The sequence below is a fragment of the Saccopteryx leptura genome, chromosome 1, assembly GCF_036850995.1.
Source record: "Saccopteryx leptura isolate mSacLep1 chromosome 1, mSacLep1_pri_phased_curated, whole genome shotgun sequence".
Lineage (NCBI taxonomy): Eukaryota > Metazoa > Chordata > Mammalia > Chiroptera > Emballonuridae > Saccopteryx > Saccopteryx leptura.
Genome location: NC_089503.1, coordinates 301,328,754 through 301,343,444, shown reverse-complemented (window position 1 = coordinate 301,343,444; position 14,691 = coordinate 301,328,754). Strand labels below are relative to the sequence as shown.

Here is a 14,691-nt window from a genome sequence, read left to right as displayed (position 1 = left end):
TATGATGGAAAGTATATTCTGCTGATAAATTTTATCTTTTCCACTGCCAACAATATAACCTAACCTGTTATCTATAATCAGTCAGAAATAAAACCAGTTTTAGTTTTAGTCCTTAATTTATCACATTTATAATTGCTCTACTGTACTCTGTAAATCAAGGCACAAGTGTTAACATCATTGCAAAATCTCATTTTATAGTGTACAGTTTTAAAATAATTATGTTTTACTGCCTAGCATTCTCAACATAAGTGGAAAGCTGAAAGGTTTAATCTACAAGAAACTTGCTGTTACCTAAACTGAAAAACTACACTTTCCCTTATTTGGGAGATAATAATATGTATTATTAATAATTAATACATTATAATTAATTCTATATGCAAAAGTATAATTACCATGCGAGGAATATTCTTTATTTTAATCTTTACTTTTTCCAGTTATTAATTTAAAATATCAGATCATATTAAAGCTGGAAGGGCCCTTAAGATAATCTATTTCAATCCCTTAATTTGACTAATTTAAAACTAAGGCCTGGAGAGGTCCAGGGACGTGGTCAAATATCCATGGTACCAAGTGTAATGTTTAAAATGTTTTGTTTTCAGAATTGCAGCAACTACAGATAGCATAGCCTGATAATTGGTAGAACTAACGTGGTATGGAACAAGCTGATTCTGACTTCTGGCAGCTCTGTGAATGAGCTCTCAGTGTCCTCTCCTCAAAAGCCACTCGGCTCCTATAGACTCATGTCTTCGGTTTGCTTTTCCTCTTTGCCTGCTGCCTTCTGTTTTTTCCGGTATTATTGTCTTTTCCAAAGAATTCTGCCTTTCATTATGTGCCTGAAGTAGGACAGCTTCAGTTTTGTCATTTTTGCCACCAGTGATGTTTCAGACTTAATTTGCTTATGATCCACATAAGATTAATATTTAACATGAAGAGAAAAAACAACTTTAAATACAACCATTTTTATATAGATGACAGTAAAGTTTTGTTTCCCTTCACTGAGATAACAGCTAAAAAGTCTTCTAAAATATATACAAAAAATAAGTCTATAAATACCATATAATTTCACTTATACGCGGAATCTAATAAACAAAATAGAAACCGATTCATAGAAACGGGGAACAAACTGACAGCTGTCTGATGGGATGGGGCTGGGTGCTGGGTTGAAAATGGTGAAGGGATTAAGTAAAGAAAAAAAAACCCTTAGAGACACAGACAACTGTGTGGTGATTACCAGAGGGAAAGGAGGGTGGTGGAGGTGGAAGAGGGTACAGGGGGATAAATGGTGATGGAAGGAGACTTGACTTGGGGTGTGATCACACAGTACAATATACAGATGGTGTATTATACAACTGTACCTGAAACCTATATTTTATTAACAGTGTCACTGTAATAAATTCAATAACTTTTTTAAAAATAAGTCTTCCAAATAAGACTTCTAAAGTATGTATTGAGCTCTTGAAATTTAGCTTTGTGAAGTAGAAAAGCAAAGAGCTTTCAGGTTGAACCCCAGCTATGTGGCCTCCCACAATTTACTTGCTGAGCCTGTTTCTCATCACAAAAAATGGGGCCACAACTACTTCACCTCTCTGTGTGGTAAGATTTCCATTATAACAATTGTGAAGGGGCCTGGCACATGGCAGGAACTCAAAGACTGTGCAAAGCTAAATACCCATTAAATGATCCTGGAACTAAGGGGAAAAACCATCTGAATTTTGGGATAAATAATTCTAACTGTTTGGCATAAATGACACTAAAAATTACTGTATTTTGTCAGCATTCTCCAACATTTACATGGACATTAAAGTTATAGTTAACAGCTACAGAGGCCTTACATGGCCCACCCCAGTCCTATCCTCTTCACACTAATTAATGAACCCTCACAGTGCTGTGTTTAGTTTTTAAAGGCACGTCAGCTGAGGAAACAAAGGCATTGGGAGGTAAGAAAATGCCCAACCCCATCCCCAGGCAAGGGGATTCAGAGGTCTGAATTCAGGCTCCCTCCCAAGTTTTACCCACTTCTCCATAGTGCTTCAATACACAATATTTAAACCCAGATTCCAAATTCATCTCCTTAGGGCTGCAATAACAAAACCAAAAAACAGTAGTACTAAGGTGACCAATCGTCCTCCTTTAGGGAGGACAGTCCTCCCTCAAAAAATGTCCTCCTACATGTCCTCCTCTTTGATATCGGATGACTAATCTGTAAATGTCCGTATTAAATTGATGCAGAGTCGATCCATTGCGTGTGATGTGACGTATTTATATCTAAATGAGTACTTTTTTCTTACAATTAATAAAAATTAATAGGCATGTAAGCATAATTATAATATAAAATATTACAAATGTTTTTATTATGCATTTATCATATTATAGTGTATTATTGTTGCAACGAATAAAATGTTTCTTTTATTTATGATACTGTTTTCTTCTATTTATTTTTGTCTTCTTTTTCATTGTAAAAACGATGGTCACCTTAGTAGTACTCAAAGTGTGTATTCTCCAAGAACCAAATGTAGCATTTCAGATCTCAGCGAGCTGAAATGAAAACAAGTGAGGGGAAAACCAAGTGAGATTCTGATTAATGCCATTGCGCTATTTGGGATTAGTCCTGCATAGCGCAAACACCCTCCATGTCTTTAATCATAAATACATGTAAAAAGGCTGTAGCGGGTCTCTGTTGGCAATGCAAAAGACAGATGGACAAGGACACCACAACACCGTATTGAGGACTCAAACTGACCTCATTTGAAATTTCTGCACTTGACTTTCTTTGGTGTTTTACCTCCCTTAGTATAGTTTGCTTCTCCCCCACCCTTTTAAGTGGGTCAAAATGGACATTACAGAATAGAAAACAGTCAGAACTGGATGGTGGCAGAGGAGACACCAAATCACAGAATCTGTGAGAAACTGAAGATGAAATTTTTTTTTTTTTTTTGGTTTTTTTTTTCATTTTTTTCATTTTTCTGAAGCTGGAAACAGGGAGAGACAGTCAGACAGACTCCCGCATGCGCCCGACCGGGATCCACCTGGCACGCCCACCATGGGGCGACGCTCTGCCCACCAGGGGGCGATGCTCTGCCCATCCTGGGCGTCGCCATGTTGCGACCAGAGCCACTCTAGCGCCTGGGGCAGAGGCCACAGAGCCATCCCCAGCGCCCGGGCCATCTTTGCTCCAATGGAGCCTTGGCTGCGGGAGGGGAAGAGAGAGACAGAGAGGAAGGAGGGGGGGTGGGGGGTGGAGAAGCAAATGGGCGCTTCTCCTGTGTGCCCTGGCCGGGAATTGAACCCGGGTCCTCTGCACGCTAGGCCGACGCTCTACCACTGAGCCAACCGGCCAGGGCCTGAAGATGAAATTTGAGAGCCAAGAACTCATTCTCCAGGTGTAAAAGGACAAAGGACACCCCCATTAGGCAAGTTCGTAAGAAATCCCGTACACTCCACAAAGTACACAGTATGTCCCAGCCGAACCCTTGAGGCCCGCGAGCTGACAAGAAACATGACCAGCCTCACTATCCTCGCCAGCTCGCAGTGACCCTCCCGAATCCACAGGCGGAAGGCATCCCTGTTGAGTAATATAATGTTATAGTAATTAAATATATAGAAATATAGAAAAATATAGAAGATATACAGAAATAATTTGGATATAATATTAAAAGCAATTAAGGAAATTAAATAAAGTTATGCCGTCTGGATAGGAATTAATCTAGTGTGTACAGATTGATGATGCACAATAATACACTATGATAGGCAGACTGCCTTTCGCGCAGGGCTCAGTGTGTATGTGAAGTTATGTATAGATAAGAAGTGGCTTGATGTCATAACTCTGTAGGTTAACATAAACAAGAAGCTTCCCTAGGAACACCTTAAAAGTGGTTTGATGTGACATTTTGGTAAATTAACATAAAAAGAACTCCCTGTGAGGAACTCCCAAAAAGGTGGTTTGAGGTGATAATCCTGTAGATTGACACCTGTTAGAAGGCGTTGGCCAGAAAAGGTACTAAAGTGAGGAGCCCTCTGCCGCGGTAGTCGCCAGATTCCAATGGCGATTCCAACGTTGAACGTGGACTGTCTCCAGGCGGCTCTGACCAAGGACAGCTGAGAGCAGCACGCCCACGGGCCGCTTAAACTGTACTTAGGCAACGCCATAGGATTGTGAGTAATAAACTGCCTGTGTGAGTCCTGAACTAACGTGTGTCACTGCTGTCTTTCCTCTGGTGGCAGTTGGTCTCGGCACTGATAAGTAGAATCCTCATAGTCGCCTCAAGAGTATTCTCGAAGAGGCTCCAGCCCTCGGACTAGAGCTAGGGCTCCGCTGGGACAGTCCCGCAGGCCAGCGCGCCTAGAGGAAGGACAGACAGCAGTGGCGTCTTGGTTGCCAGGAGACATGGCCCACCACCTCCTCCAATCAGCACATATCTCTTTCCGTCCAATCATAGAAGCGGAAGAGCCATAGTCGGAGGTAAAAGGTCACACTGCTTTTTGGCGGCCATTTCTTTTGAAGCACCGCGATAGAGCTGTGCTGTCGGTGCTCCAGTCTCGAGGGACGGGCGGCAGCCGGGATCGCGGCGAGTAGCCTGCAGCATTTGCTGGTCGTCGCGATGGTAAGGAGGAAAACAACTGGTGGAGGAGAGAGCGGGAGGCGAGAGAGCGCGAGCGGGTGACCAGCGACGCGGGGCCTGGTGGTCGGTTCGCGCATTTTCATTCATCCGCGTGAGGCGCTGCGCACTGGTTCGGCAGTCTCTTCTCGCTGCTCTGGAGCGCTTGCTCCTTCCGCTGCCTTCCGCGCCCCTGGGGTGTTCGTGCTCCCTTCCCTCTCCGCTTTGTTTTGAAACTGAGGTATCCTTGCTGACTGGGGCCACAGAGTCAGGGAAAAGAGGAAGATTCTTCACGTCCCACTTGTTGAGCCTGCTCTCATTCCAGCCCCGCCGCGCTCTGGAACACAGACCCCAGGCTTTGGCGCATTCTTGTGTTCATTTAGCAAGTATTGAGCGCATGCCCCTTGCCAGATACGGTGCCAGGCGGTAGGAATATAAAGTGCAGAGGACAGATGCGGACCCTGGCCTAGGTACATTGTGTCGGGCGTGGGAGGCAGACCTTAATAAAATAATATCAAAAATACATAATTGCAAATAATGTGCGCCAGGAAGGAAGCAGACAGGCTGCTGTGAGGGGTATACGATGGTGTATTAGAAGGGAGGTCAGGAATGGCACCCCTGGAAGGGGAGGGCTGCACCTGAAACCTGAATGGTATTGAAATACAGCCCTTTAAAGGGCAGGAAGAAGAGTTGACCAAGCTTAGGGAACGGTGAGCGGTGGCCCTAAGGCCAGGTACAAACCTTGACCAGTCGGAGGAAACAAAGCCACAGCCTCTTGCGTGAGGAGCGGTCATGAGGCAGTCGGGCAAGACCTCTCAGGCCACGTTAGAAGATCTGGATTCTACTCCAACTGCAACTAGAAGCCATTGAAGCATTTAAGCAAAGATATGACGTGATAAAAATAACAGTTGCCATGTGGATAATAAGTTGGAAAAAGACAAAAGTGAAAACTGGAGACTCTTTAGGAGGTTATTACGTTAGCACCTGTGTCTTTTGAGATCATTTTGAATGTGCTTATCTTAAAGGGGTTTAGTAGCTAAGTTTCTTGGTTCTTTTCTTTGGACTGACAGGTGAGCAGGTGAAGTAAGGAAAAAGTGTGAATTTACTGGGGACACTACTGCTTTGCTGGATAAACAAGCATTAAATGATAGCTCGCCTGTAAGAGGCAGTAAGTCAAGACAGACCCAGTCTGAGCTGGAATTCAAGCGAAAGACTGTCAAGTGTGATCTGCCTTCTTCATTCTGTAGCCTCACATTTGGGACTTGACAGCTGAATTGTTTGTGTGTCCCTGAAGTCACCGTGTTGCTTTATTCTTCCTCCTGTTAGATAGGTATTCTCCTCTTCCTACAATAGCTGTTTTTTTCCCCATGGAAATACAGTATCTCTCATCCTTTAAAATGAAAACGTTACTTATTTCAGACAACCTTTCCTTTTCTCTTAACACTGGATTGGTTTGATACCCTTGTACGTAGCATATCCACTACATTGCAGTGTAATTGTCTGTCTGTTGTGATTTGCCCTCCCCCCTCCCATTGGGAGATTCTTGAGCACAAGGACTGTCACCTGCATTTTTTTGTTTTTTTTTTACTGCCTTTACCTTTGCTTCTTTATAACCTGGAACAGTGAGTGACATTTAATAGCTATTCAGTGTGTTTAAAGGGAATAATAAATAGTTTTATAAGTTTTGATGGGTCAAAGATGAAATTGGCTAACTAGTTATTTTGATTTCTCTGATGCTGTTCAACAAATAAAAGTAAAAATTATATGAGAGGGAGTCGAGAGTTTGTTTCTTTTAGGCACCATAAAATATATGTGATTTGATAACCGAGAAGGTGGTGGGCACCGAGCCCTGGAAAATAATTGAGTTTTTCTGTTGTTGTTCTTTGTGCAGAGTTTGCCCCTCAATCCCAAACCTTTCCTCAATGGATTAACAGGAAAGCCAGTAATGGTGAAACTTAAGTGGGGAATGGAGTACAAAGGCTACCTGGTATCTGTAGATGGCTATATGAACATGCAGGTAAGCTAAAGAATTCTAAAATCATTACATTGCATTTATTTTTCTTCATCTTACATCTCTAAGGTTTGGTGTGACTTACGAGAATGCAGTTAATTAAATTGACAGACAATACAAAAATTCAGGAAAGAAAGTCAAGGTCACAGAGGATGTTATAATTGAATTATAATGAATGATGCCTGGTATTAAAGAAGAATACAGCCACAGAATTATCAGCCAAATGAATTGATAATGGACTACATGTCTGTTAACATTAGCTCTGTAAATGTTTCAGCCAGTTTTTTTTTAATTGTGATGAAATATATAGAACATAAAATTTACCACTTTCAGGTGTTCCACCTGGTGGCATTAGGTACATTCACGTTGTGTAGCCATCCCCCTCACCACTTTTCCAAGTTTTTTTATCATCCCCATTTTTTATCATCCCAAAGTGAAACTTTGTACCCATTAAAAAAAGTAACTCCCTAGAGTGATGGGTATACAACATAATCGAATGTCAAAATGAGGCCCTGGCCGGTTGGCTCAGCGGTAGAGCGTCGGCCTAGCGTGCGGAGGACCCGGGTTCGATTCCCGGCCAGGGCACACAGGAGAAGCGCCCATTTGCTTCTCCACCCCTCCGCCGCGCTTTCCTCTCTGTCTCTCTCTTACCCTCCCGCAGCCAAGGCTCCATTGGAGCAAAGATGGCCCGGGCGCTGGGGATGGCTCCTTGGCCTCTGCCTCAGGCGCTAGAGTGGCTCTGGTCGCAACATGGCGACGCCCAGGATGGGCAGAGCATCGCCCCCTGGTGGGCAGAGCATCACCCCTGGTGGGCGTGCCGGGTGGATCCCGGTCGGGCGCATGCGGGAGTCTGTCTGACTGTCTCTCCCTGTTTCCAGCTTCAGAAAAATGAAAAAAAAAAAAAAAAAAAGAATGTCAAAATGATCCGGAGATGTTTTCTCTAAATCTATGTACTCTAGTTGACCAATGTCACCCCGTTAAAATTGTCTAAATAAAAAAAAATAAAATAAAGTAACTCCCCTTTTCCCCTGCCTGCTTCCCTTGATAAATACTATTCTTTTAGTCTCTCTATTCTAGGTACCTCATATATATGGAATCCTACGATATTTGTCCCTTTGGCATGTTTCACTTAAAATGTTCAGGCTCATTCATGGTGTAGCATGTATCAGAATTTCATTCCTTTTTGTAGCTAAAATAATTATTGTATATATATTTTGCATTTTAATCCATTCCTCTGCTGATGGACATTTGAGTTGTTTCCACCTTCTGACTGTTGTTAGTAATGCAGCGAACATGGCTGTAAAATATCTGGTAGTCTCTTTTCCAGTTGCTTTGGGTATGTATCCAGAAACGAGATTGCTGGATCATGCCGTAAATCTTTAATTTCCTGGGGACTGCCATGCTGTTTTCCACCTGAACAGATGATGCTTAGGTCCCCAAAATTCGTATAGAGCATTGTTTTGGCCTGGAAAATTCCCTAAGCAGGAATCATTTTCCAAAGGCTATGGAAAAATCTGAAGAGCATATCCCCTGTGCTGAACATGTCCCAGACTTAGTCGAGATGGTGTACAACTTTATGAATATAGTCGTTAAAACCACGGACTTCTATATTTAAATGTGACTTTTATGGTATGGGAATTATATATATTTAAATAAAAGAGGAATCAAGACTATACACCAAATTCTAGGTTTCGAAAATAATGTCACTTCCTAGTGAGCTTGCCAGTTTTGAAATGTATCTGAGAAACCACATTGATGATGCCTTTGAGTTTGTTCACTCAGAACGTGTTTATTGAGCATCCATTATGCGCCTGGCCCTGTGAATACACCAGTGAACCAAGCAAAGCCCCTATCCTCGGGAAGTGTTAGTGGTGAGGGAGCGTAATAGACTGTGGTATCGGGTAATGAGAGGTGCTATGGAGAAAAAGAAAGCAGTGATGGAATAGAGGGACAGGAGTGTGCAGTATTGGATAGGAGAGCCAAGGAAGGCCTCTCTGAGGAAGTACATTGAGCAGTGACCAGAATTAAGTGAGCAGCTGAAGAGAGTTGCTGAAAAGTGAGAGCATCCCACTTTGAGGGAAACAGAGCAAAGACTTTGTGGAGGAATGTGGTTGGTGTGTTTAAGGCACAGCAGGAAGGCCAGAGCAGAGTGAGGTAGGGGAAGAATGATAGAAAGGTTGAAATGGTAGTCAAAGAGGGCCTTCTAAGTGATAAAAAGGACTTTGGACTTTATTTTAAATGTGATAGAAGGCTTTGGAGCATTGTGTAATTTAGAAACCAGTTAAATGTTAAATATCTGCCAAAAATTAATTTTCAACAAAAATCAGTTGATATTAATACATTATTTCTGAGCTCTGTTACATACCAAACTACCATATTTCCCCATGTATAAGATGCACCTTTTTTCAAAAATTTTGGGGTCTAAAAACTGGGTGCTTCTTACACAGTGGTTGTAGATTTTTTTTTTTAACTTGCATTTTCTGCTTTTTCACGCTGGTTTTTGCACTCATTGTTGAAGACTGATTTGTCATCAGACACAGATGAGGACAAGCTAATGGATGGGAGTTTTGACAGTGATGAGGAGTTGTATGAATTTTAGGATGAATAAAACTTGAATTCAGTAACTTTATGTAATACATTTTTTTTTCTCAAAATTTAGGCCCCAAAATTAAGGTGCATCTTATACATGGGGAAATATGGTAGTTGTCTCAACAACCACATGTATTTCAGACTAAACCTCTCTGGGTGTAGGAGGTTACTCTGTTCTCCATGGTAGAAGGAGTAACATGCAGTAGCAGTGTTAATTCATTACCATGTTTTTCGTGCCATACCTCACATCCTCTATAACCCCTATATTTCTTTCCTTCTGCTCTTTGCCCAGCTGATGAAGGAAGCTTCCCTTCCTTTTTCTCTCCTGCTCATTTCTTTTGTGGGTTCTAGATAGCATGATTGTAATTTAAAAATATTAAAAGTAAAGTTTATTACCTATATGTAGAAGGAAAGCTAAACTTATAAAAGCAAGACAGATAGACAGGAAGGGAGAGAGATGAGAAGCATCAACTCATAGCTGCAGCACCTTAGTTGTTCATTGATTGCTTTTTCATATGTCTCTTGACCGGGGACTCCAACTGAGCCAGTGACCCCTTGCTCAAGCCAGCGACCTTGGGCTCAAGCCAGTGACTATGGGGTCATGTCTATGATCCCACGCTTAAGCCGTTGAGCCCGCGTTCAAGCTGGATAAGCCTGCACTAAGCTAGTGACCTCGAGATTTCAAACCTGGGTCCTCAATATCTCAGGTTGACGCTCAATCCATTGTGTTACCACCTGGTCAGGCAAGCTAAACATTTTGGTATAAAATTAAAGTAATAGTTCCCTAACTATAAAGGTTACTTTTTTAAAAAAAGTTTTAACATTTAACAGTTGAAAAATAAAGGCTTTCATCAAACTTCCAAATCCCTAAAAGATCCCCTTTATTACATAATAGGTATGTAACCCACCAGCCACAATTTAGTAAAGAAAATGTTGAGTTTAAATATTTATGAATGAATTTCAATTAAAGTACAGTTGGCATAATATTTAGTTTTAGGTGTACAATATAGTGATTTAACACACATACATACACACACCTTACAGAGTGGTCACCGTGATGATTTTAATAAGCACCTTTCACTGTACAAGGTTATTATGATATTGACTATATTCCTTGTGCTGTACATTATATGCCTGTAATTTATTTTAGAAATGGAAGTTTATAAGGTAACTCTTCATTGTTTAATCTCCTTTTAAGAACTTGTTTTTCCCTGTTTATTAGCACATAATTTAAAAATTGTTTTATTTACTTCTTTGGTTTGGTTGGTGACTAATATAAAAGTATTTTAGCCGTAACTTTGATACACACATATTGGTTTCCTCGATATGATACTGTGTGGGAAATTGTTTTTCTTGGCATGTTGTTTCAGTGTCTACTAGAAAGAAATATTACACAACTGAGAGATTTTTCATATTATGTGCAAACAAGCTTTATTATATATGAGTTCTAAATCCATCAATATTAACATTAAATATTTATATGAAACAAAGTACAATAGTAATAAAATAATATTAATTATAGATAAATATGAGTGGTTGGTATAGAAAGGTCTCAGTTAATAAGTTTCTCTCACCAATATTAGGTGTGTCTTACTATTTTCCTTCTGTATTATTACGTTAATATATTTTCTTTTTATTTAAAGCTTGCAAACACAGAAGAATACATAGATGGAGCATTGTCTGGACACCTGGGCGAAGTTTTAATAAGGTAACAAGGAGTAGTAGTATATGTAAGGAGACTGGTGAGCATTAGAAATACCCATTTAAACAAACTAATTTAGAGCCTCAACTTCAAAATTGCTTTTTAAAATCACTATTAATTTAACATAGCATTCTATAGCTAGACTTTAAGAGTCTTTGAAATTGTTAAACTTATTAAAGGTTTAAGTGTTTTGGAGCTATTCAGCCTTAAGATTTTTCTAGTATTGATAAACTTTCTAGCTCTTAGCTGTAACTTTTTTAGTGGTTTTAATTGTAGGAGTTTGTTTTGAATCTCAGTTGGGTCTGGCTGCTGTTAGGGATTTTTGTTATATTCATTTTCTAGAACTAACTTGATATCCCCAAATTCTAGTCATTATTCCCTTTGAAAGAATATAAAGGTACTATTTTATAACAGTCACATGGTAAAAAAAGAATAAGTACCATGTGCTTTTTAACAAATCAGTGGTAAAATTGTTTTAAAAGAGAAAAAATACTATATTGTAAATTCAGCATTTGGTATTTTGGTAATAAAAAAATCTAGCAATTGAAAATCAGATTATGTGTTTTCTGGTTGGAACAACAAAATAGACTGTTCTTCTGTTCACAGGTGTAATAATGTCCTTTATATCAGGGGTGTTGAAGAAGAAGAAGAAGATGGGGAAATGAGAGAATAGCATCTTTTGCCGGGATTTTTCTTTTTTATATATATTTCTAGACAATAAAAATTTGTGTTTTTCAACTTGACTTGTGAACTGTTCATACTCAGAAAGTATGTTTAATTAATATGCAAAACTCAAATGTTGAAACAGTTGAGAGATTATTCACAGTAGTAACTGCTTTAAAAGCCACCCAACTTCATTCAAGTTGGTTTTCTTTCGTAAGCCAAATACTCTTACTTTTTTCTATACAGGAACATTATGCCTTATAAACATTTATGAAGATGAACTTCAACCCTTGTAATTATATATAATATTAACTGAGACCTTTTAAAAGCAACTGTTTCTTTTAAAGTTATTTTTGAGCCATTTTTGACTGTATAAAGTTAAATATTTTCTTATAATTAATAGATAACATTTTATTTAGTAGCTGGTAAATTACACATTACAGTGTAAGCTAAATAATATATACATACAAATAAAATGAAACATCAGCTGAAAATTAAAATGATTGTGGATATAGAGCACAACAGAAATTGTGAACTGACATTTAGGTTGAAGAAATAGTTTGTTCACTTAGAAAAATTAAGTTTCTGAACAGTACTCTTTAATGTGAATTAAAAACCAGTCTTACAGTTATGTTCTGAGAACATAACCTAGTGATTTTTGTTTAAATCTTAAACTCCGAGCCCTTAAGATATCTTAGAGTTGTACATTGTTAAAATGTATACTCCACAGTTATAAAATTTATGCTATGAACTTTCCTATGGACTGGTTGAAAAAAAGTAGATCATCGAAAGTCTTATATTGTTAGAGAATGCCACTATTAAATTTAATGGTCATTAACCATATAGTTACATCAATAAAGTAACTTTGGATGTGCATTGCCAACTTTGAGGCAACTCAAAGTATAGCTGTATGATGTTTAGAATAATACTTAGGCTATGGAAAATAAAAGCCTTCAAATAACTCCCATTTCCAATGCTGTAACCTTTAGAACAAAGGCATGTCTTCCTCAAACTGGTAAGGCCAGTATATGGGGCGGAATATTGCCATTACTGTAAACCGAAATCTATAAAATATGCCTAAAACATTCTGGAAATAAAAGCCTTACTGCTCCTATTCAAGTGAAGAAATATTCATCTTCTAGTGATTGTGTTATTGTTTCCTGGACTGCAAGTAGTACTGGTTTGGTAGCAGATGGAGGTTTTGAACGGTAGATGAGTCGTCTTCCCAGCTGAAATAAAATAAAAAATAATATTTCTTAGCATAATCTTTTTCTATTGAAGTATAAGTAAAATACTAATATTAACTTGATTTTTCCAAGAAATACGGTTTAGAATAGTAAATAATCCATTACAGAGGGATTGATAATTTAATGGATGTCCAACATGTTAGGTAAAGTTAACTAACAAATGAAACACTGTAGTGTGCAGAAGACAAAGCAGTTAGGTTTTACTGAGGAAGTGAAGGAGATTTACGGTAAAGTCATTGCAGGTTTCAGACATGGTCAGAAAGAACCATATTTGAGGCCAGCATTTCATTTCTCAGCAAGTGTCATAGTTAGTTTTTCTTCCATTGGTGAGAAGAGTTCACTTTCTTCTGTTGAGCACCAGTTGACTGGCATTGAAAAGTCCTGTTCATTTTTAAACAAAAACTTGAGAAAACTATCTACTTATCTTGAATACTAATAATCTTTTTGGCTCTTGGGGGTGTCCCACCAGGGCAGGTTTAGGGAAATCCTGAGTTGCACATCTGTTCATTCTCTCTGGGGCATATACAGGGGTCCTCGGGTTACAGTGCAGTTCCGTTCCAACAACAGTGCTGTAATCCGAATTTTGGTATAAATCAAAATACACCCTAGCCAAACACAAACAACACTTGCACTTTTAACGGTCCAAAGGACATAGGTAAGCAAGCGTACCTGGGACGCCAGCCCCTCGCTCATGCTGCGATACTGTGTGCTCTTCCACTGCATGCAGCCCACCAAGTTCTTCCACCGAGTCCATGGAGTCGGCGCTCACAGTGTAAGCCAAAACACGTCTCGGTTTTTCTTAGTTTTTATGGGAGTGAGCATTGTAATTTGAAATGTCGTATGTTGAGACTGTGTAACCTGACAACCCCTGTACTCAAGATTATCATACTAATTTTATTTTTTAGTCTTTTCTCTGTAATCTGTTTTGTTTTGCTTTTATTAAAGAGTATATTGATTTTGGAGAGAGAAGAGGGGGGGAGGAACAAGAAGCATCCACTCAGCAGTTGGCCTCTGGTATGTGGCTTGACCTGGCAAGCCGGGGGTTTCAAACCTGGGACCTCAGCATTCCTGGTCGATACTTTACCCACTGCACCACCACAGGTCAGGCTGGTTTTGCTTTTACATCTGAATTTGTGTCATCCAACAAATGGATGAGAAAACTATTTATGTTCTACTGGACATGAGCTTTGATAGGATATCTCCATTGTGTTCAAAAGGGCCACCATCTTTAATGTGAGACTGTCCCTTGCATTGCAGAATGTCTGACATTCTTGGTTCCAGTGAACTAAATAACAATAGTGTCCTCCACATAATTAAATCAACAAAAATGTCCTTAGGGGACCTGAATTCCTTTGCTAAAGTCAGAATTTTTTTCTGTCAGTGATCTTCTGTTTGGTAACTTGTTATTTATGTCTGAGAAAATTTCCAATGATGAAGTGTCCCAAATGGGTTAGAACTTCTATTCACAGGATTTTTACATTGTCAGCTTATCAGATTGCTGTTTTTATTTTCAATTTCCTTTCAGTTTCAGTTTTCATTCTCATTTTTAGTCTGTTAATTCAACAAGTATTTGTTGAGTATCCACTGTGTGCCAGGCATTAGAGATACAAAAGTCATAAAACTTGCCCTTGCTGGATAGCTCAGTTGGTTAGAGCATTGTCCTGAAGCGCAGAGGTTGCTGGTTCGATCCTAGTTAAGGCACATTCAAGAACAGCTCGATGTTCCTCTCTCTCTCTCTCTCTCTCCCTCTCCCTCTCTCTCCCCCCTTCCACTTTTCACCCCCTTTTCTCACTAAAATGAGTAAGTAAACATTTTTTAAAGAATCATAAAGCATTCATGTTTTAAAAGGAAAGATATTTTAAAATAATCATTTCAATTTTGTGG

General features: G+C 39.4%; 2 protein-coding genes across 4 annotated transcripts in view; one reads left to right on the top strand and one right to left on the bottom strand.

The window, feature by feature from the left end:
- Positions 1-4,461: 4,461 nt before the first annotated feature.
- SNRPF (small nuclear ribonucleoprotein polypeptide F) lies at positions 4,462-11,640 on the top strand. The gene is made up of 4 exons (XM_066357322.1): positions 4,462-4,601; positions 6,487-6,612; positions 10,839-10,903; positions 11,504-11,640. The coding sequence occupies exons 1-4, from the start codon at positions 4,599-4,601 to the stop codon at positions 11,568-11,570; spliced, it is 261 nt and encodes an 86-aa protein (XP_066213419.1). The 5' UTR covers positions 4,462-4,598; the 3' UTR covers positions 11,571-11,640.
- The window catches only part of CCDC38 (coiled-coil domain containing 38), a 47,159-nt gene continuing 43,969 nt past the window's right edge, over positions 11,502-14,691 (bottom strand). For all 3 annotated transcript variants that reach the window (XM_066357307.1, XM_066357297.1, XM_066357300.1), the window contains exon 16: positions 11,502-12,789. In XM_066357307.1, the coding sequence (XP_066213404.1) occupies positions 12,676-12,789 (114 nt within the window). In that variant the 3' untranslated portion in view covers positions 11,502-12,675. The remainder of the gene's footprint in view (positions 12,790-14,691) is intronic.

Bases quoted from the DNA above. Each gene is read 5' to 3' on its own strand.
- SNRPF (XM_066357322.1), top strand. The intron at 6,613-10,838 runs GTAAGCTAAAGA...TTTTATTTAAAG, and splicing joins ATGGCTATATGAACATGCAG to CTTGCAAACACAGAAGAATA. The intron at 10,904-11,503 runs GTAACAAGGAGT...TTCTGTTCACAG, and splicing joins CTGGGCGAAGTTTTAATAAG to GTGTAATAATGTCCTTTATA.